The 23910-nt window shown below is 38.3% G+C and overlaps 1 protein-coding gene across 1 annotated transcript in view; it reads left to right on the top strand.

Moving 5' to 3' along the window:
* Window positions 1-23670, top strand: part of TTC7B (tetratricopeptide repeat domain 7B) — a 144651-nt gene extending 120981 nt beyond the window's left edge. The window contains exon 20 of the mRNA XM_055812625.1: window positions 22669-23670. Within this exon, the coding sequence (XP_055668600.1) occupies window positions 22669-22890 (222 nt within the window). The 3' untranslated portion in view covers window positions 22891-23670. The remainder of the gene's footprint in view (window positions 1-22668) is intronic.
* The last annotated feature ends 240 nt before the right edge of the window (window positions 23671-23910 follow it).

Below are 23910 nucleotides of genomic sequence, written 5' to 3'. Positions count from 1 at the left end.
CTGGATCAGAGGTTTGCTTTTGCTAGACATCTTAACAGATCATCTGAGGAGGGATTCCCTGCCCTACACTGTCTGTTTGAAGTAATTGGCAGGCAAAGGGCTGGAGAACAAGAGTGTAATCACATACCTTTTGCATAAAGGTAACAGTATTTCAGATAGGTGTGTAAGATAGATCCACTTGCCCATATAGTCTGGACATATTTAAAATCTGACAGCACACAACCCTCGACAATCCACTTGAGGTGATTCCACTTTGAATTTGGATGTAGGTCCCTTCCTACCTCAGTCATCTTGTGATTCTAGGAGTGCCAGCAAGACAACCTTTGTAGATAGAGGTAATGATTTCTGTTAGACAACATGATGGGAACACTTGTTTGCAGACAAAATAGTTGCAGTCTTCCTATTATGCAAGACTCTCCTTATTTTTACCAGTAGTAAAAATCCACAAAGCACAGATTTTGTTTTTTCTTTCCTCATTTCCATGGTGCATTGCCATAGCAATCACGGGGAAGGAAGATGCAAAAGATTAAGATCTTTCTCAACTCTATTCACTCATCTTACATAAATGCATGGATAATATATACACATATTCTGTTGTACAAGCCTGCCTTAGTATTTTGGACACATCTTAGTGTCTTTGCACTATAAAAGTGAAGTGCTGCCAAACCATGTGCCATGCAACCTAGTTGTTGTCCACTGGTCATTGTCTTGCAGGCATTGCAGTACCCCTCAGTTCCATAAAATGGCCTGTTCTGTGATAGCTAGTTAATAATGATGCATTTCTGATTGTTGTCAGTCTGATATTTTTATATGCTCGATTTGGCTAGTTTTTTAATACTTGGGCTATTTAATGATTTTTTAGGGTTTTTTTTAAGCATGCAGATACAATGCAACTGCAAGAATGGGCAGTTTATTCCAAAATATTTCTAGTCATGCTCCTCATGCAACCTGCTTATGCAATATGGTTGGGAAATGTCCATACCAAAATGTCAGCAGCAAAACGATGCAACTGAAAAGCCTCAGATGGGATCTTCACAAATAAAGTTTTTTTGCTTCTGTCTCTTTCTTGATGGTTTTCTCATGGGACATTCAAGGATACCTTCATGATCTGCATTGAGGCTTCTATAGGCAAAGATGTGTCTAGCATTATTTAAAGAGCATGAAATATTTATGACTCTTTACAGTTGTTTATATGGAAAGTATCTCCTTGCTTCCTAGTACCAAACAGAGATGATGAAAAGACCAGCAAGCTAGTAAAAGTATCTGATCTCAGCATAATGAAAAATTTACTTTTTCGGCCTTTATTGTAGGTGTTAGGGTAATTCTATCCAGAGTCTTTCCAGAGTCCTTCCATCTCCTTGCACATTTTACCATCTAAAGGGCTGACTACACGTAAGTCATTGTCACTTGGGTTTTGTTGATATCCAGAGTAATCTTTGCCTTTTCCTCCATGTCTTTTGCTGTGTAACTGGCCACCTAAAAGAGGATGGAGGGAAAAAAATAAAGATTTTTAATAGCAGAAAAATACTGACAAGCAAGACTAATGTAACAGAATGAGAATGTCAGTAGTCTTGGTCCCAGTAATTCAGGATATGGCCAGGAGGCCTTGTGTCAGTAAAGTGCTAATAGTTGCTCTTGATATTTAAGTTCTCCTTGTTTAAAAAAAGAATAAAATCAAAACAAGAGAAGGCCTGGAAGAAATTGAAAATGTGTGCTGTCCCCTACTATCCTTTGTAGTCTCCTACATCCCTTTTTGTGGATACTTGCTGGTGTTTTTTTGCATGGATCTCAAAAATAGAATTTTTATTTCACTCTGTGTAATTGCCTTTCAATATGAGAATTGCTTTGCAAAACACTTTTTAAATTAGGTCATTCTGCTGAAGTATGCACTGTGCTAATTATGATTATTTTGCTTCTCTGGGCATTTTTGTGCTCATTGAATTTATTAAAGTATTACTTTATGGCTGGAGCTGAGAACTTATACAGCAGTCAAGGCTATGTGGTACCTGGTATGCATGGCTGTCTTTACTGTAGTCTGTAAGGGCTTTTGCTTGCAGGCAACATCTGGCATCTAATCACTTATAATTTAATTTCATATAATTAATAATGACAAACTTTTAAGGATTTATTTTGGGGTAAATATAAAGAATATGACAAAGGCTGGAGAAACCAGCCATCCTCAACTTTAAATGAATGAAAGGGATTTTATTTTCTTTTTCCTGAGAGAGGTTATGTTGCAGAATTCAGTAGGTGAGAACTCATTAACTACAGGAAAACATTTAAGGCATGAAGTCATTGTCTACACACGTCTTTTTTTTTTTTCTTCATTTCTTCTGCTGGGTAACTTTGCGTACTGGTGAAATAGAACTAAATGCTACTATCAACAGCAACCTGAATGAGATAAACCATTTTATGTGGTTTAGTTGTGGTTGTTAGTAAATGTGTGGGAGAGACTTGCAGCGCTGTAGCCAAAGTGTCAGGCTGAGCTCTTTAGCAGCCCCTGTTATAATAAAATGTTATTACAAAATTGCTTATGAGTTATCAGTGCATGTATTTTGCTATAAATCTCTTGCAGTTCTCAGGTGCATTTCTGGTGCACTGGTGGAATTAGCTTTTGCTTTTTGCTTTACATCTATCATAGCAGGGCTTGGCTTTCTTTAGCACAAGCTGTTTCCTGAGACAATGGGCTGCTTTTGAGAGGACCAGAAGTTACCTAATCAATGATGATTCCTTTTTTCTGACTAGGAACTAAAATCCTCTTGTTCTTAAGAACGGTGCTTTATTGTACCCTCATAAAGCAGAAGGTGGCCTACCGTAATGCAAAACTAGAGATCTGGAAGCCACTGTCCCTCAAGAAATTATTTTAGTGCTTGCTTTTGCCACGGTTATGTCAAACAGCTGCATTCCCCAGATAAGTTGTCTACTCTGGTACAGAGTTTTTTCTGCAAATCCCCAGCCTGGTACAGTCTTCTTATGTCTCTTTATCTCTCCAACTCATCTCATTTTAAATTTTATTTGAAGACCTTTTTTCCATTTCCTGAAGCTTTACTTCCCTGCTAGTCAGTGTTGTACTTAGCAGTCCTTCCCTTGCTCATGAGTCTACAGCTGAAAGATGGTTTGAGCCTTGCACTTTGGAAGGATTCAGCCAACTTACTGTATATGGAGAGCATAATGTAATTTCTCCAAGATTAGTTTTCTTTAAACACAGACTGTGTTTTCTGGTAGCTAACTGTTTTAGATGGAGTTAAAGTATTGACCTTTAAGGTTAGTGCCAGGCTATTTTTTATGTCAGGATATTTTTTTAATCTAGATGATCAAACTAACAGAGGAGGCAATTATTTCAGTGAGCTTTAACTCATGGGAAAATCTGAACTGTGTTTTGTCCAACTGGAAACTGTTCCTTTCTAAGGTTTAATGGTTATTTTCCCATTATTCTTCATATTAGAGTATATTTTTTCAACAAGTAACAGTAAATGGTATAAAGAAAGTTATGTGCAGCTACTGTTCTTCAGAAAGCCGCCATCTCTTGGTTTCTCAGTAGGGGAGAGGAGATGAGCTGTTTGGCCACCTTGCATACTGCATCTCACTACAGAAGGCCAGTATTTTCTCTAAATAAAACTGACTGCTCTCTTCTGTAACAAGAGTTAGAGAATAAGAGATGAGAATGGTCTTTTATGTAAAACCATTGTGGCCAAAGCTGCACGTGCCACAAAACCAAAGTGGACTGCAGCAGCTCTTTACTAAAAGCCTTTGGATTACTTTCTTCTCTACTGTAACTTCATTGCAATCAAATTTCATTGTCACTCTTGATACTTATGTGCTAAGACAGTGTTTTAAACTAAGGTATGGCCTGAGGCCAAACCTGGAAGTCTACTCACCATCATCCATCCCTTATGGATGGATGGACTAGTGGAAACTAGTTCTTAACTCGTTTTTATATGCTTACGCTGCTGTATGCCATCTCTAGTTTGATTAGCTTTCCTGTATTGAGCTATATTGAAACTTCACTGAAATCCAGAAAAGTTAGTTTTGTAAGGCTTTTTTCTTTGGTTTTGTTTGTTTGTTTGGTGGTTTGTGTTGGTTTTTTTTTTTTTGTGGGGGGTGTTGGTGGTGGTGTTTTGGGTTTTTTTCCCCCTGGAATTAATCTATCTAATCAACCACTGTACAGGCTAGCTTAGTGTCTCACCAGTGATAAACACATAACTATTTTATTCCACTTTTCCCTATACCATACTGCTAACCATTCCTTTCTTCAACATTTGCTCTAAGGAACAACTTAGACAGAAAATAATACTTTTCTTTTTGAAATACAAACAGTATACTACTTTTTGGTAGTAAAAATGCTTCCACTATTAACTTGCTAGTTAGTCTTTGATTTCTTTTATTTTTCTTTTCTCTCCTTTTCTAGGATGGAGATAATCCATTTCTCATAGCTTAATTATCTGGATCTCTCTGTTTTTGTTTTTACATTGGCTTGAAAAAGAAAATTCCTTTACTTTTACTGTGAAAGTCTGGATGCCTTTTTAATCTGATTCTCTGTTGAGCCAAAAGGATCTTTTCATGCTGTTGCTATGACGTGATGTAAAATTAACATCAACACTAAAGTTACAAGCCAGTGTCTTGGTAAACTGGTGTTGATGCTGTACTTCTGGCATTGTGAAAGAATGGTCTGAATTTCAATTGCTGTTGACTTAATTGGGTAACGATTGAAAAGTCTGGTCCACCCTGCCAGCTCACTGAAGCCATAGTAAGCTGATCATGTTTAACTGGGGTACAGTCTATATCTAAATCAGAGGCTATGTGGTACACTTTATTTGCTTGAGCCAGTTATCTATGTGTAAAAGTACAAGGATCAATGTTTTCTAAAACTAGACTCTTTCCAGTACTCTGCTGTCTGCAAGTAAATATATCCACCATGTCTTTAATCCAAGTTCATTTTACATGAAACATAGTGAACGCAGATTTAGTGTTAATGCTTTTAATGCCACTTCTGTTGTGATACGCTGCTTGGCTAAACTGATATGAGTGGGAAAATACATCATGAGTGAGACTTAGTAATGCTAAACTTGAAAACAGAACGCTATTTTAGGCTTTCATCGCGTTTTCAGTCAGCAGTGCAGTGTTGATCTGCATCTTCTTAATTCTGATACTAATGTGCATGGATTTTATAGAGAGCAAAAAGGTAAGAGCTTTTTAATTTCAACGGTTAATCATGTATGTATGAATCCAGTATGTATGTTTTTTTAAAACACAGACTTTGCAATCAACTCTTGGCATTTGAAAAAAGTACCATTAGTTATAGTCTTTTTTTTTTTTTTTTACCTTCACACTATAAATTTTTCCATTGTTGAACCAAGACCTGATTTAAGTCTTGAATTCAATATTTGACATTTGGTTGTATAGCTGCATTTTTAGTTTCAGATCTTTATATTTTTAAGCATGAATATTTAAGCATCTGAGCACGTTTAGAGGAATAAGAAGTAACTGGCTAAGCTGAGTGGATGCAGATGTGGCAACTAAGACAGTTGGTGTGGCAGATAGTAAGACAATGATAGAAATCTCTTTTACCCTTTTTCTAAACTTAAAGTCTAGATATTTTAAAAGGGTTATAGTATTTGTTTTCATAACAACTTTGAGTGGACAGCGTGTTGCAAATACATTTGCCCTGAAGTATGTATTATTTACTCCCAGTCAAGAAACGAGGAATCTGAGGCATAGATGCTGCAATTTACCTAGTTTTAAATACAACACAAGCTTCCTGATTTCTCGTTTTGAGCATCAGATTCATGGGACTCACATTTAATGCCTGTGCTTATTATTTACAGTGCCTGTGCAGTCTCAAAAACATCGTTTTCCCTACAGGGATCTCCAGTATATCAGCCAATCTGGTTAAGGCAGCTGCATCAATATTCCTGCTGCCTGTTGAAGGGAGCCTGCAGGGTGTCTTATGTGGGTTTTGACTTGCAAATGATTGGCAGGCTTTAGGAGGGTTTTCCCTTACAATACTTAAATTTAGTAGTGTCGCTGATAGACCTCCTATTAAAATGTAGATGATTAAAACAGTTCTGTCATTTATCAGTGAAAGTTTGTTTTTGATAGTGCCTTTGCATGCAGTTTAAGTAAAGGGATATGGGGCAGTTCCTTGATAGCCGTTTCAGCTCAGCCAAATAAAATGAGGCCCTTGTCTCAAATCCACTCCAGAACTTTAAATACTTTTAAATAATAAATCAGTTTGTTTACCTACATCTCTCTTTCCTGCAACTATCTTTCTTTCTGGAAGATTTTGTCAATGTTGTCTTGGATTTGCTCAATGAATATAATATTTCCCAAGTCATTACAGTTGAGATGATTGGTGAAGGAGATGGCTGTTTGCATGGCAGACTGTTTCAGAAGTATCTGTGGCAACAGTACTTTATGATTCCTTTTTGATTGGTTTTGAGAGCTCAGTTAAACCTTAGCACTGTTTCATAATAATGTACTTTTATAGGTAATGAGGGTAAATGGCTTCGATAGATCTTTGTTTCTTATCTTAAGTTATTACTTGGTAAAAAGTTCAAAACTCAAGAAAAGCTAACTTCAAACCAGCACTAAATATGAAGTCTGTGGATATAGAGATCTGAAGGAAAACAGATTGCCACTTTTGTTATAATGGCTTGTTAGTTTTTCTCAGATGTTCTGTTCAGATCTATGCTTTGATGCATCTTCCTGTCCTACAAATCAGACTCCTACTTGGGTTTGAACAATAAAGAGCTAAGTCTTGTTTTACATCCTTGGGGGAAATTGGAGGATGTTGTAGACCCTAACATGAACAGGTGAGCACATATATACTCACGTCAGATTGGAGAACTAATGTCACAAATTTCCTTTGCTGTTGTTGTTTGTGTGCTCATGTAATAACCATTATATGCAATAAATACAGTTTTGAGTAAGATTTCTCAGGCTAGCTTTTTCTTGAAGAGGGGTCATATCCTCTGGGAAAGGGGATCAGTTTGGTAAGGTGTGGCAAAACATAACTCTGCTCCCACTCTGTAATTAGTGGGTGGTAAACAAGAGAGGGCAGTTTATTACCTTGAAGTTTGTCAGAACGGTTGTAAATAGTTATTATTGTCCAGATGTTGAAGTTGAATGTAGTTTTGTACTAAGATGCACTTCAGAGTCTGGGAAACTAAAAAACCCCTTTGCATAACAATGCATTGCAGCTTGTTTCAGGTCAGAGATTTGCAGAAAGATTTGTGTAGTTTATACTTGTGTGGTGGCTTTTTCACACAAATCTGAGAAATCCTGCATTTTAATAGATGCTGTTGTGATGCTTCAAGGAAGCCGGCTTTCAAGAAACAGCCTTTACATTGAGTTTAAAGTTGCTTTTAGAAACAGCTTTTCTTCCTTAAGAGTTGGCAGAGAACTGAAGAGAAAAGAAGTATTATCAAAACATTGAGATGTTAAAATGGAGTGCTCCTACTCAAGAGCCCCATATCTTCACATAAAGCATTTGACCTGGAAGAAATCTTCAGTCTTCAGTACTGCTCAGATGAACCAAGCAAAGCAGTTCATTAGCAAAACACTTGGCAGAACCGTTAAAAGCTAAGCACTGTGAGGAGTGACACTACCTACAACACTTGAGCAATACAGCATGGCTTAGTAGGCCCATTAGGATGCAGACATTTGATTCTTCAGTTTTTTTCTAAATACTAAGATGTTTTTAAATGCTTCCCTCTTATTCCAGGAAACTTCATAAGTGAAGTTATGGTTGTTTCTTCTATGAACATAGCTGAAATTAACATTTGAGCCCACATTTTTTCTAGGTTTTAATTCATTGATTAGTCTTTTTAATCAGTGATGCTGGTGAAGTAATTCATTGCAGCTCAGTGTGCTCAATCTCCCTCAGCCACTACTGATACACTATTTATATCGCACACATTGAACTTGCTATTTAAGACTGATATCCTTAGGAAATCAGGCTTACTAAATCATTACTGTTTGTTTGTGTGTCAGCTTTGCCTTCATGGCTAAATGGCTAAATTCTTTAGCCAGTTTCATCTGGATGGAAGAGGGAATGATGTAAAAAAAATAAAAATAAAAAACACGCAAGTATTACAAAAATAGAGGCTGGAGTAAAGGCTACCAAGGCTGTTTCATAATTTCTAATTTTTATTAGATATCAGCAAGTGCACATAAGAGTGAGTGTGTGTAAATTCTCTGCTGCAGGGATATAAACCACAGAGATTAGAAAACCAAACCAGGCTTCATAATGGTCAGTGCTCATGGAGATAGTTATTAAAAGTTAACTTCTTAAAATTATTCCAGAACATAACATAATGCATTCTGCTACATTAGGTTAGTTAGCTATACGACTCGATAGCGTAACATATTCAGACAAAATAGTGAGTTGTGAGTGTTATAAAGACCTTATCAGTGAAGGGCTATGGAAATGAAAAAATTTTTACAAATCATGCAGTTCAAAATTTTTTCTGTACAGTACAGTGTGAAAATGGTTTCAGAGCTCTAAATCTACATGGTCAACGGTTGTGTTAGGTAGAAATTCGGAAAAATTCTTGCCTTCTATCAGAGGTGGTCTGACTTACTCAAAGAGAGGACTGCTTTTGCCTTGGTTTCTGAATTAAATTTTCTCTGCTGGTAAGTGGTTTTTGCTAACTTGAAGTAATTTAAAATAAAGAAATAGTTTTAAAAGTATATCCTCTTATTTTCAAGAAAAACCCTTTATTTTCTAAATGGGGGCAAGTAATAAATTAAGGCAGACATTGTCAAGTGGGTTACAAATGTTCAGAAAACAAGCAAGTGAACCTATATCAGCTGCACAGCCATTTAAGTTCCCAATTTTGTCATGGTCCTTGTTAGTTTGTCCTGACAGCTGACTGTAGCTTCTTTGGGATTCTGTCTGGGTTTTAATTTATGACCATTTGAAAAAGTGGTAGCCACAATGGCATTGGAACAGATGGTATTATGAGGGTCAAGGACCCAAAGACTTACCAGAGGGCTACGAAACCCTATGACACAAATATAGTCTGCGATTATGCTTTGTCATGTTAATGGAACGCCTAGCCAGAAGTTGGTAGGTTACAGTTGCCAGAAATAACTGTTCTTGATATAAAGTCTGAAACAATATGAAATGCTGTCAGATCTATTAAAGTAATTGACACATTGAATTTAATTTCCTTTAAAAATGTGATATGATAGCGTGAGCAGCTGGTGATCTCTATAGAAAATAAACCATGTAGCTTTAGGCTGGGCATCCAAACTCATCTCATTTGCTGCAGAATCAAGCCCTAAGCTTCCTAAAATTGGAGGAGGTTTTATTAGTAGGTGTAGTCTTTCTGCTATGTGCATTACATTCGATTTAATGTAACATTTATTTCTGCATATTTTTGCTGAAGATAAAATCCACAGATGTTTAACACAATAGCCGGTAGGAAATGTTTGTATCTCACCTCAGACTCAGCGACTGCCTTGAGTTCCAGAATTCCCACCTTCCCCACCTAACCACACTGTTGCTGTAGTCCCTATCCTTGAAAGTGGAAGCTGCCACTCTGCATTTCAGTGCTTCACTCGGTGAGCATTAACTTCCCAGTTTGCTTATTCTGATCAAAACCTAGCTTTGTGTGGGAGTGCCTCTTCTGCCATTCTTCTGTTCTTCCTGCCAACTGTGCTCCAGTGAACTAGAAAAGTGGCTCAAATGGAAAGATTCTGACACTCTGGGAAGCAGCTGCCTGTCAGCTGACAATAGTTAACCGAAGGAAAGGACTGGGGGCGAAACAGCATTTGGAATTACATTTTCTCTGCAGATTCTAACCTTGTGCCCTAATTTATTATACAGTTTGGAAAATGGATTTCAAAAGCCATAAACCAACCACAGCATATGATTTAACATGCTGTGTCAATCAGTGCAGTGATGGGTAACCATTTATAAACAGTCCATAACTGCATTAAACTCGTCTTTTGCCTCAATCTTTCACAGGACTGTGATATTTATCATGGATGGCAAAAGTAAAATTAGTAGTGGAAATGAAAGTACAGAAATGGTGGCAAGTACTTGCTGGTGGAAGAGTATAGAGGAGTTGGCCAGAATTCTGGAAGACCTAGCAGATGAAATAACAAGTCGTTAGTCCAGTAATATTTAGTGAAACCTAAGTTAACAGAGATTGTAGCATAGTTAGTATACTACCTCTGCTTGGGAAGAGCAGTTGCAGGAAAAAGGCATCAGTTTGATTAAAAGTGAGAGTTGGAGACCCTTCAGAAAAAGAAATACGATGACTCACAAATATAAAACGCAAGAGCAACACTGAGTATGGAAATGACTGGGGAGAACAAAGAGCTGAGGTACTAGTTGATCTAAGCTGCATCTCTGTTGTTCTGCAAGGGCTACATCTTCATTGTTCATGAGTTAGTCAAGCCCAACACAAGGCTTCATGTTGTCCCAGTTATCAATGTCACCATCTTTTCAAGAGTGTAGTCTCACCGTTAATTTCGTAAGTCTACAGATTTCTCCTTCCTTATGGAAGGTGGTGTTTTTCATGCTCCACTGGCTGCTTCATGTCCCCAAAATACAGAGACTGCCATACCCAGTAAAACCAGTTGAGACTGGCCAACAGGGCAAGCGTTCCCTCAGTGTGAACTAAAGCATTGGTTTCATGTGGGGTTTCCTCCTAGGCTGGCTAGTGACTCTCTTGTAAATCTCAAGTGGCTGGGTGACAAAACTGGCCTGTAACTTCACATCAGTGTTGCCCTTATACACGGTGAGCACCGAGGTGACTGCACTGGAAAGTCTCTGGAGCACTCCCTGGGAGGAGTAGGGGACTTCAGTAATAATTTATGCTCCTTGTAAACATGAGAGGAACATGCATAATCAAAATAAGGCTAGGTGACATTGGCACTGGAACAAATGAAAGCAAACTGGCTAGGGAGTAGTTTGGGAAGACGATTTGGAGTGGATTCATAAAACTTACAGTCTAAACACTGTGGAATAAGAAATACTGTGCTAAGGTTGTCTGTAACAACAGAGGAGCAAAATGAATGACTTAAGAGGGCTCTTCTGAGCTGGTGTTAATTAAAAGGAAAATAACCTTATTTTTTGGCAAGTTTTAAGTAAAAAAAATTACAATGATCCACAAAAAGATAGCTGTGAGTCAACCTGATGGGCTTCTGTGGAGTTGGATTATAAAAGGTAGGTGATAATGATATTTATCTGTTTGCTTCGAGATTAGTATTACCAAAAGCTGATGTGTTAAGGTACATTAATGTTATTTTTAGTGCGTTTAATTTTTTTTTTCCAAAATACCACTGCTTGGATTTCTCTCTTTAAATGTACAAAGCTTTTTTTCCTTAGTTTTCAGTATATTCGACTTTTTCAGGTTTTGTGAGAGGTAAGTCAGTATATAAATGTTTTGTTTTATTTTTCTGCAAGTGCTAAAAGCCCGTTCTTAGCCAATGGTTGAGGCTTGGCTCTGCTGCTCTGCCTGATGGTGCGCAGATGGGAGGGTGTGTGCCTTCCCTTCACACTGAAAATAGCCTTCCCTTAAAGAGGGATCTGCTGGCAGTTGTCCTGTCAGACTGACAGGTTAGCAGTCTACATACAGCTTCTGCCTTTCATTTAAGAATCTGGTGGGGGGGAGAAAGGAGATGCGTTCCCTTTCATGCCGTGAGGTTTTTGCAGACTGCCATGAAGACGGCTCTTCCCATTGCAGTGCATGGAGCCTGAGGAGCAGATGGCAGTTTATGTCAGCTTTGGCGGGGAGGAAATGGGCCATTTCCTGAGGATGCTCTAAAACCATATTTATTAATGTTATATTAAAAATAACCTCTTTTTCTTAGAGGCTACTGCAATGCCAGTGTAGTATGTGCTGCTGTGTCATAGCACTTTTGAAACAGTGACATTAGCCATAGTTAGAACGTATGTATGTATGTACTTCTACATGCAAAAGTCTCTTTGGCTAAGGGCAAAAGGAATAAAAATGTGAATAATGTGCTTTAATCTTTGAGTTTCTGTTTTATTTTAATAATGATAGGACTGGTCATCTTTTATATTATACTGCAGTTCTGACTCTGTTTAATGCAGCATTTGTCAGAATGTATGAGAGAAACGCACGTGATAAATGCAGAAAAGATACTTCAGAACAGCATCATTCACTTCTGATTCCTTTTCCGTAGTCTCAGAAGTTCAGACAAGGAAGGGCTAGTTTCTGTAGCCTTGAGTGTGTATGAGTCTAGACTACAAGTGCTAACTTTCAGTACAGTGACAATCTAGCTAAAGATCTCTGAAGTAAGTGATTTGACCTCTGACGGTTCTAGTAATTTCAAATTTTAACCACAGAACCTAGTGCTGGATCTGCAACTCTGATTTTTCTTTTTGATACACAAGCTATTCCCCTGACTCAGATTGATTTCTTCATTACAACATTTGATAAATTTTCCTAATTACTATTTCCAGGATCCACACACTACCAGTATGTTCATTGTGATTTTATAGAAAAGAAGTCATTAACGAAAAACAGCTTCTTAAAAAGTTGTTGCTTGCTGTTTCTTATTGTTTATTCTTTGATTCTGTCAGCAGTTGAGTGATGGACAAAAGAACACGAATTTCTTGACATTATGATAACTTTGCATTGAGTACAAGCTTTCAAAACCAGGAACCTTGAGATGTTCTAAATTGAAATCTAGTCTTTAGGCAGTGGATTAAGGACACTGAATTCCCAGTATCCACAGTTCTTGTGAAAAACCCAGCTTTTACTCAAATGCTTGAATATTGACTCAGTGGGCTGACTTGGAGGCTGCTTCTTTCAAGAATTTTGGTCAGAGGTTTTCTGTTTCTCTAGTGTATTCTGCATTTTGGAGGATTTGGGGTTTTTTTTCCTCTTTGGGGTATTGAAAACACTTTTATGTTGGTCCTAAGTCTCAAATAACAAAAATACAATTTTCTCTATTTCTGACCCTTTGACTCAAACCTGGGAAATAATGGCATCAGTAACAAGCAGTACCTAGGAGTCTCCGTAGGTAGCATAATGATGCAGTAGTAAACCTGGCGTTGCTTTTGAAACCAGGCAATATTGAAATACAGCCACAGATTAGACTGGTAAAATGGTAGGATTTCAGTAGTGAACATACTGTAGTTAGGTCATGCGCTTGCATCTGTAAAATGTCTGCATAGGGGAAAAGGGGTGAGTGTATGAATGACAATATACTCAATTAAGGAAATTACTGTGGGCCCATTTCATAAGCAGCGCTGTCTGTAGCCGTGATCTCCAGCACTGGTTTTCAGCGCACGTGTATATGTACTTGAAGGATGCTGTACATCTCGGAAATTATCTTTTCTTGTTTGTGGGACAGGAGAGAAGACACTGATGTGGTTTCAGTGCTGGGAGGGAGGGGAGGGAAAGATACATGGCTGCTGAGTTTCAGGATGGAGGGAGGTGGTTGAGAGATGAATCACTTACACTTCAGTGTCACGTCATGGTGTCACGGCTGGGAGGAGGTGTAAAACATCTGCACCAGGTGACAAGAACTGCAAATTCAGGACGGGCCATAATCTGAGGACTAGGATTGTACATAACTATTCCCTGGTGCCAGTAGTGATGCAGTACTTGCCAGAGCTGTAGCCATCTGACTTCTGAAGGGAGAACTGTTGTGGTTTTACCGTGCATGTAGATAAAGCGTATGAAATAAGACCCTCAGTATAATTTTCAGATGGTGATAAAAAGTTAGATAATCTCTGGAGTCACTTATGGTTTCACTCTATCAGTAAGGTGTTTTATTTGTTTCCAGTATGTTTGCTATAGTCGATTTCTCGCAATATATTGTGGCAGTCATGCTGTGTTTTTATAAGCTGATAGGATGTTCCCATAAAGTGTAAATCAAAATTCCAGGAGGCTATCGCAAGATCACGTTGTCTCAACAGGCAATGAAGTCCCCCAAGAGCTTCCATTTTGGTGGAAGGCTATGATGAGGAATTTTAAAAAACAAACTTCAGTTTTGAAATTTTCTGCATTATGGGCTGTGAACAGTAAGGAACTAAAAGGCAAGCACATCCCCGTCGGAAGGGGTCAGATGTTTTCAAGGGGGTTATAAATACACAGATGCACTAACAACCATGCACGTTCGTTATTTCATGCTGGCAATCTAAAGTTCAGTGAGTAACAAAGCCAAAGTTGTTTTAAAAATCTGTTGCCAAGCAGTAGGTTTTCTCCTAGCAACAAGTGTTTTGCAGAAGGGGAAGCAATCGGATACCTTAGGGGGTGTGTTGGCACTGGGGGAAGGGTAAAGAAATAGCAAAGTTGCTGCAGCGGTGGCACAGCGTTCTGGGTGCTGGGGTCCAGGAGGGCAAGTGAGGGGGACAGGGCAGGAGGGGACACGTAGTACAGGCCATGTTTTGGGACAGGCAAGGAACAAAACTGTTGGCTGCAGGCACAGGTTCATACTTGTTCTTCAGTTGCTTTGCTTTGGTTTAGTGAGTGATGAGCTGCAGTGTTACTAGCTGGTTGTCATTTAAAAAAAAAAACAAACCATACTGAGCTGCTAGGAAGGTTTATTTTGAGCATATTTGAAGAAACGCTTTTTGTTATTCAAAAGAATTGCATTTTTAGAGGAAAAAAGCTAAGGAGTTTTGGAAACAAATTATATATATGTCGCATTTTACTTTCCAATTAAAAAAAAATACATTCAATTATTTTATGGAAAATAATCTTGTAATCGTTGGTGGTCAATCCAGTTGTTTTTAAACCTTGTAAGATGGGCACCCTTCATAATCCCTGCATTAAAATGCGTCTGTGTCTGTCATTGCAGACGGAACTATGTTTACTCATCATTTTTCTGATGGAATGGCTTATTTCAAACTGATGCACCATGTCACAATTTTTTCGCACTTGCAGAAAATAGTTACTTACAATGACTAAATATGCAACTGTTCTTGGTATACACCTTCAAAAGAAGGAGTTAATAAATGATTTCTTGTGCAAAGTCATACTTCCATTAGATGGGCATGTTTCAGCACAAATTCATCAGCTAAGGGGAAAATAGGAGAGCACAGTATATAAATAATGTGCTATTTCACTCTACATAAGTGTAAAATATCGATTATAGAATACATTAAAATGTGTATTTTTATCACAGCGGATGGGAAATATCAGCTGCAGCATTTAACTTATTTTTCCATATATCATGACAAATTCTTCTCATTTTGCCTCACTAACACTTCTTCTGATTCATTATTATAGCATAACACTGTCAAGTCTCTGGTAAACCTTCAAGTTTGATAGATTTGTTTGAAAATAGCAGCCACCTTAACACATGCAAAATAGGCTGAAAAAGCAGCATGTAACAAGGGGCAGTTTTGTGATGCTAAAATTACAGTGCATATGAATTTGCAATGCATACGTGGCATATTAAATTTTGTAACTGTTTATGGTCATAATCTTCAATTTTCAAGTTTTTTAGATAAGATGGGATGTTTCTATCATGTGTTTCTGCATACCACAATTGAAAGTTGAATCTCTCTTAGGCAGACCGGGACCTGTTAAAAGAAATAAAACAGTGAACTGGGAAAATTACTGGAGAGTTGGATGTAGTGAGTTCTTTAGGCCTTTTATAAAAGTTCTTTAGGCCTTTTATAAATCATAATTTTCCACATCTGTATAGCTCTGTATCTAATTGTACATTTACAGCTGCTAGCTTACTGGGCTTAGCAGGTCGTCAGTGAAGCAGGCAGGTACAACAGGTTCCACTGTTGTTCTGTCTCCCTGCTCTCATCATTAAAAGCAAAATCAGTCCATTTTGTATTTTCATATGCTTACAATGTTTTCTTATAGCTGTTGTTTTTGCAAGGGAAACTTTTAGCTCTGAGGGATAATTTTTAGCTAAGTAAGGTCTGCATCATACAAATTTAGAAGCTCTTTAGCAAACAAGTCACATAGACGTTAATTTTTTCCTAGTAGGTCTGATCTGGTAGAACTCAAATCTCTATAACTGAGTCTTTTGCAGGTCAACAGGCTGCAATTCTTAAACATCGTAAGCATCTCTGGTGCTTTTTTGCATGTGGTTCAGCAACATTTCTTCTGGTACTCTCCATTTCTCCCAATTACCAGTTTTAGTCAGGAGAGAGTTCAGAGCTGAGTTCAGCATCCTCTCTGAAGAAGACGAAGGTGCAAATGGACTCATGGTCAAAGTTCCCATTATATTTTTTTCACTTTGAAATGAATTTCATTGCTTTTGAGAACATCTCCCGCCTATAGTCTATGTTTTTCTTAGAGAAAATGAAATAGTTCCTCTTGATATCAAATGAATAAAAGTAAAAATCACAAGTGGTACTCCTGTTGAAATTGAGAACTGTTTATTTTCCAAGAGGAGTGGAGAAGTAGTCAGACAGTTAAACTTTAAGAAAACTCTAGCTGTCTTGAGCAGAAATTTTTAGTCACATTGAAGAAACCACAGTGATCTTTATGGTGTTACCTTTTTTTTTTCTTTTTTTTTTTTTTTTCAGTTACCGCAAATCTTGTTTTGCACTTTATTGTAACGGTCTGGTTTGGTGAGACATATGATGGGTGATAATTACAGCTTTTAATTTTAAAAAAGTTAGTTCCATGGAAAAAATTTGAATGTTAGCTTCTCATTTGCCTAAAAGCAAATTTAAAAAGTGACTTTACCAGACTCCTGTAAATGGCTAGTTTTAATCCTGTTTTCAGAATTAGAAATTAGCTATTTTAAGTAGTTTTCCATTTGTGTCCTGTGTTTATTTTACTAGGTGTCTGTTTTTCATTGACTGTTTAGTTAATCATTATGACAGAATAATTTGCAAAGAGAGAAAGCCTATTTGCAGAAAAAAAGATGCCTTTGCAGTGAAGACTACACTACATGCTTGTTTAAGCAATTACAGCATTATACAATTGATTTTTGTATCAAGTTGTTCAGATTCTTGAGTGATAACATTTTATTAATAAATAACGATGCCTTTGCTAACCAGAGGTTTTACTTGGAGACTGTGTAAAGCTGCATTTGGAAATGAGAATTCAGTTGAATGGTTTTCCTTTTAAAAATGCTTACATTTAGCTAAATGAAAAATAACCTTAATATGTTGAACTTGAACTCAAGGGAAAATATAACTATGCCAAAGTATAATTTTGACATGTGCAATATATATCAAAATATAATTCTGGCTTATTGAAGAAGGTATTAATTGTAATTATTGCTTTTATTGTGCCACCAACATAGACCAAATTTTACAGGTATCTTGTTTATCTCGGATACAGACAGGTGACATACTGAAAGTTAACTAGGTGGAGTAAGGATTTACATCCTGTTGAAGTGAATGCTGATTAAACATCTTGTCTGACGTGCATTTGAAAGTTTTGTTATGCATTTTTCTGTGCCCAAAAGACTGTGAATATGGTGTGGGGTTAGTTGTTTGTTTACTTTTTTTAAAAAAGGCCTCATGGATTGAAAGATTTCAGAATCCATTAACTTTGTCATGCTAGTTTTCTTCTTTCAGAAATAGGCTGTATATCAACCATAATTTTGGTTTTTAATCTTTGTATTCATTGGTTGGACACTTCTCTGCACCTACTTCTTCAGTGTAACCCAAGGAATCAAAAGAAGGTTGTACTTACAACAGAAGCATTGAGTAGCAATATCCTATAGGCATGAAAATGTTGTCACTCTCCTCTTAATACAGTTGAGAGGGCACCTGATACTGCAACAGGAGTAGTGGAAGCTCCCCAGGCCCCCTGGACAAGTCTCCTCATAACCATCAGAGCGTGTGAGCTTTTCCTGTAGGACTCAGTCTTAACACTATTTTGTGCCCTGCTACTGCAAGTAGAAGGCTGTTCCAAAATCCCTCTGCTCCAATTGCCAGGAATGTTTTCACCTTTTTTTGGTAAACTTACTCGCAGCCAATTTATACACATGTATTCTTGTGCCAACATTATTCTCTAAAATAGTTTTTCTCTGTTCTGTTCTCTCTACTGTTTTTATAGCCTTCCATCTCCTCTCAGCTTTTGATTTGCTAGGTTAAACAAACCAAGTCTGTTAGTCTCCTCCTGTAAATGAAGATCTTTATTGATTGTGTCTATAATCATTTTTGGTGCCTGTAGCAGTTTGAATGACCTTTGTTGAATAGAAGCGACTGCACAAGGTGGACAAGAAGGCACAGCTGCTAACGTCTCTGCTCTCCTACTCTCTACTGGAAACCTCTCCTGATGTCAGTTGAGTTTTCCCCTTTCACACTGGCACGTTTTCACACTGTCGTCCTGTGGTTGCGGGATATATCCGAGTCCTCCTCCCACGCTGCTTGGTTGACAGGCTTCTACCATGCTGCAGAATTATTGTGTTACCGTTGTGTTATTTTCCACTTTGTTTTACTGACTTTTGGCATATTTCTGTTATCCTAGTTCTCATGATCAGCCTGTTGCCTTCTATATCCTCTTAACTTTTTCTTAGCTACTTGTATCACCACTTTCATAATTCTTGTGATGTGTCATTAATTAAAACACTAAACATGATTAGTCCCAAGAGAATATACAAAATACAGAAGTTAAAATTCCCATTCCTTAACGCATGCAAGGTAAGTATAAATGAAAGTTATTCAGCCAAATGTTTTGGATGGTACATTAAGATATTCCTGCCTATTCAGACTCAGTAGGTATTTTTCCGGGCTGTATTTGTGTAGGTGCCTAGGAGATACTGAGGAATAAATAACAAATTACTTCTGTTCTGACAACAGTGCCAAGGGCCTTCAGTCAGGGGTAGGGCCCTGTTTGGCTGAGCAGTATAAAAACAATCCTTGGACAGATGCTTTGGTGAAATAAACAAAGAACAGCAGTTTTGTATGTGGGGCAACGTAAGGTGAAGCATGAGGGTGATGATTGAGGGAGAAAATGTGTGAAATCATTGACCACCTAGAGGGAGCCCGTGCCTCCAGACTGGATGGGGATAGAATTGGCAAGATCTTGAAAATAACCTGTGGCAGAGAAGAAAGTTGGAAGCACTTTCCCCTCCTGTTTTTTATTAATTCCTAGAGGGTTTTGTTCTGTTGTGATGTGAAGCTTGCGTAGAACCTTGTTTGTAGTGACTACAGTGCTCCCTGTCACAGGCAGTGCACAGTGATGCTCTTTTTGAGGAAGCCAGCCCCTGCAGGGTCTCCATGAGTATTGTGGATTATTCAAAGTGGCTGGTATAAATATCAAGGAATTGGAGGCATGAAGCACTGCTTTCACTTCTTGTGATGATGACACAAAAAGGTCTCTTGTTTCTTCAGAGATTCCCTTCCCTTTCCACCTGTGTGCCACTTCTGATTAGAGTTTTCTCTTGGAGTTTTTTGAGTTACAAACACAATCTCTACAATGTAGAACTGCCTGGAAGAAAAGTAAGATTTACTTAGAGAGTTTAAAACATAATAAAATCCTGAACACACAGAAGCTGGAAGCCTTAACACACTTAGGGAAGATGAGTGGTTTGCCAGAAAAAAAACCAAGAACAACCCTAAAAGAACCCCAGAATTCTCAGCAGACCAAACACAGGCGAAAATAATAAACAAAATTTGTACTGAGCTGCAAAATGAAGAAGCCCACACACATCAGAAGCTTTAATATCTGTGTTAGAAGCAAATGTCATAAATTTATTTGTCTTTCATGGGAAAGAGGTGCGATAGCAGGAAAGATCCTGCTTTCTCCTAGCAGGGTGCCAGCAGTTGTTTTAAACACCTGTCAAGTGCTGCAGCACACAAAAATGTACAAAGAACAAACAGGTTGCCTAGATTTTTGTAATTCCTTAGGAGCTTACTGTTTTCATCCTCTTTTGTAGAATGGGTGTTTTCCTACTTACATTTCTTATTATTTACTGAAATTATTATATAGCAGTTTTTCTAACTTATTCACATTCCAGAATTCCTATCATATTTATTTTTTTAAAAGTATATGTGCCTGTTTATAAAGAGGATATAGGGAGAAGGCATTCTGCTTAGGTTTTAAACTAAGATGCCAAGTCTGAAGGTGCGAGCCATATGTCACTTAGGTACCCCTCTGTGTTTCTGCAGAGTCGATGGATTGTTCGATCCCATCTCCAGCCATAAAGCAAGAGGCGTAAGATTATTCTGCAGATAAATGTTGTCTGTACATTTGCTGCTAAATAGGTAAAGGCCAGAACTGGTAGCTTCGAGATTTTGTTTCCAGTTAGGAAGCAAAGGAAAATACACCGTGAAGGACTAGGATAATTTGTATTGATTTCTGGGAAGTCTTAGAGGAGTTTTGGTTTGAGAATTTTTTTAGGGTTTTCTTGTTTTAGTGGTTTGGGTTTTGAGTTTTGTTCCTGAAGGGTTTGGTGCAGAGAACAAGCATATGCTGACAGCTGGTAATCTGGAGGTCAGTTTGCTTGGATGAGTGATGGTGTGAAGTCACTGAAGGATGTTGCTGCGAGATAGGCAGGCCTGCTCCTTCTCCCTGGGATCTGCAGTGTAATGCTTGACAGGGCTAAGTCAAACAAGGACCATGAATGATATGAAGTGTTCTGTGCCTTGGAATTTTAAAAGTAATCCAGGAAGATCTACAAACTGGACACTCACAATATATGATATCTGACCATTATTCTGAGAGAACTAACGAATCAGAGTATTATGTCTTCTTTCTCTAGATCACCTGTTCAAGCTCTGCCTACATCTATAGTGACCAAATGTCACTGACCTTTTGATGCTCTGTGTGAAACAAGTCTCATTATCTCCACATTGCTTCTTTGGAATCAAAGCTCATTCTCCCGGTGCTGCTACCCAAGGCAGGATTCCTCATACCATCCCAGCCTGAGACACCCGTGACAGACTGACTTTTGGGAGACTCTCCCTCTAAAAAGCTGTGCCCTCAAAACGTGAGGGTACAGGATGTGACCTCATTGCCCGTGCAAGAGCAGGTCCTTCACCAGTGCTAAATAGCTTAAATTCTTTGAAAAGAATAACAGCAGGCAAACAGCTCGTATTTGCCCTAGTTCTATCACCTGGAAAATCTCAGCCACGCTTTTTTCCATACAGAATAGGGCAGATGTGACATAACATGTTTCTGTTCCCATCAACAGGCTTACATCTGCAAAATCTGGTTGTTTCCTTTGGCCTTGAAAAGAGCAGCTTGTGTCCTTAGCAAGTGGGGAAAATACTCTGACATATTTAGGAAAAAAAAGTATTATCAATATTCAAAGAACTCACATGTTAATTAGTATGTAATATACAAATCTTCAAATAAAAAAGGAAGATTTTTTGAAAATCAGAGAAACTTGTCTTGAAAATGAAGAACACTTTAATTTTACTAAGGCTAGGTACATGCAGCCACACCACCTTTATATATTCCACCTCCTTGCTTCTTTTTTTGTAGTTTCACATCTGATACCTACCAGTCACTGACAATCACTTTCCTGCAGGGAAAAAACACCAACCCTGAGAGTTATCTGATTTTTTGATTGGAAGTACTGTTCACTTGCTGTGGAAATGCTGACTCACTTGACAGCTCCAAAAAAACAAAACCAGAAAAGCCCTCTAGCACCTTTATGTGAGAACATCTGCTAGGCTGATAGAAATTAGCCTTTATTGCATTTATTTATTTACTTGCCAATACTATACAGAGTTCTTTATATCGTTCTTCAGAGCATGGTCTGCTCTGTCACACTGTAGGATGGAGTTAGCAGTCTGCCCATGCTGAAAGTCAGCCTCGTGGGCAGAATTCCAGAAACGTATGGTGGATAATTCGGGGTTTGCATAGAATTTTAGTACTTTCTAGTCACCAGCACTTAGGCTGATAAGGATTTGAGGGACAGAGGTACAGGAGGAATAAAAGAATCCATGGTCCAAGGAGTGGGGGCTGGGAGGGGAGAAGTCACAGAGAATCCATAAGCATGTAATCAGGACACCTCTCTGGGAAACAAAGGTTTGTGGTCCATATGCCTTTTGTAATACAGAATCACAAGGAAAAAATGCGTAACATTGTTAGGATTATTATAATCCTGGAATAAAGCGCTCTTACTGCGTCATTCCATGACTTTTCTGTTACAGTAACATAGCTGAATGTGATGGATGGAGATTTCCACCGCCTCATTCAGCCCGTATCCTAGTGGGTTTGGACATCCTCTTGGGTTGTGTGGTATTGATTTGTATCCCATCCCACAGAAGAGGATGAAGAATCTCTGTCTAGGAATCTCTTGAGGAAGTTCTCTGCCTGCTGGACCCTTACACGCACTACTGGTGCAGTATTAGTCCCAGCATGCTTCCTGTTCCACAGATTGAGTCAGATACTGTGGCTGTTGCCCATTGGGCTGAACTTTGTTCTGTTACTGCCATCCCAGAGAGCGGATGGTGCCATGTGTATGATCTCAGATGCTATAAGACATGAGCTGGGTGCTGAGGTGTGCAGGTAGGATACAAACACTTCAGGGCACATGCCTTAGCAGGACATTAGATGTGGGATCTTGCCACAAAAGCTCAGGTCCTTACGATCTTTGCTCCAGTCCTGCTTCAGGTTGTTTCTTTTATTATTTTTTTTTAAAGAAAAAAAGAAAACACAAACAAAAAACTATTATATAGTCTGTAACACTTTGAACCCAAGAGCTGCCTATGCTTATTTCACTGTTGCAGCATACCATTTGAGCTTCAGGAAAGTCCTGCTGGCCAACCTCAACCATTTTTCCTTTGTTTTCTTGCAGGCTCTGATACTTCACCAGCTCGGGCGCTATAGCTTGGCAGAGAAGATTCTCAGAGATGCCGTCCAGGTGAACTCCACGGCCCATGAGGTCTGGAACGGCCTGGGAGAGGTGCTGCAGGCTCAAGGCAATGATGATGCTGCCACTGAATGCTTTCTGACAGCACTGGAGCTGGAAGCCAGCAGTCCTGTGGTCCCTTTTACCATCATCCCCAGAGTCCTTTGAGAGGGCATCTCGATCAGCCGATTCTGGTCTGACTTCTGGGTGAGGAAACCCAGTGTATCTGGCTGCCTGGTAACTGGTTAGTTTGCAAAACTTTAGCGCTGCAGGTAACAAACACCAGTCTGTTGTGGGAAAGTGGCCAAAACAGTGATGTGATGCAATATATTAATGTTAGACTGAGAGGACAAAACGGCTAGCCAGAACCAAATCACTCATATCGCCTACATTTTTGCCCCGGTAGTTTTAAAACATCATTACATTGTTCATGGATGATGTGCCATATTTTGTTAGTGATACTTGATTGTTACATAAAATTATAATGGAATCAACTACCAAATGTAGAATAAGTTAAAATTCAGTGGCAGAGCAGACTATTTTTAACAAGGCTGTTAATAAAACCGTTCTCTTCCTGCCTCTCAACCTCTTTTGGCCCAAAGTCAAAATGTGAATTTTCTGTTTCCATCTCTATTTTAGTCCAGGCCAGAAAATCAGTTGAGTTCTTGGTTTTAGTTGTTAATAACTGTGATGTGTGGCTAACTGTTATCTCTATTTAGAGCAAAGGCTGAGTACAAGAATATTTATATTTTACCAATGTATGCCTGTTACAAAAAAATATATTAGTTATTTAAGTTTAACTTTTTTATGTGAATTCAGAGTTTATTTATCAATGGAAATATGTAAAAAGAAGCCTCAAATGGAATATTTACTGACATTCCTTATACATGACCCACACTTGGCTAAATGGGAAGATTATGTTAATAATAAAATGATTTTTAAATGGAACCTCTCCTGTGTCCTGGTTAAGAACCCAGGGGGAAATAGGTGGCTTGTGAATGCATTTTTATAATCTGGGGCCTGTGGCTGGCTGGGCTTGAAGATTAATGACACCAGAATTAGATGCCCTGAGGCCAGTCTAGAGAAAAGAGGCTGCTATACTCTTCGCTAATGGTATTGTTAACTTAGATTTCAGGTTTCCTTAAATGTTCACACTTTTTTATTCTTTTCACTCCAGCTCTTGATGAA

Source organism: Falco peregrinus, chromosome 1, assembly GCF_023634155.1.
Source record: "Falco peregrinus isolate bFalPer1 chromosome 1, bFalPer1.pri, whole genome shotgun sequence".
In the NCBI taxonomy this organism is placed as follows: domain Eukaryota; kingdom Metazoa; phylum Chordata; class Aves; order Falconiformes; family Falconidae; genus Falco; species Falco peregrinus.
Note: the sequence above shows the minus strand (reverse complement) of the source record. Positions and strands in the feature narration are given on the sequence as shown.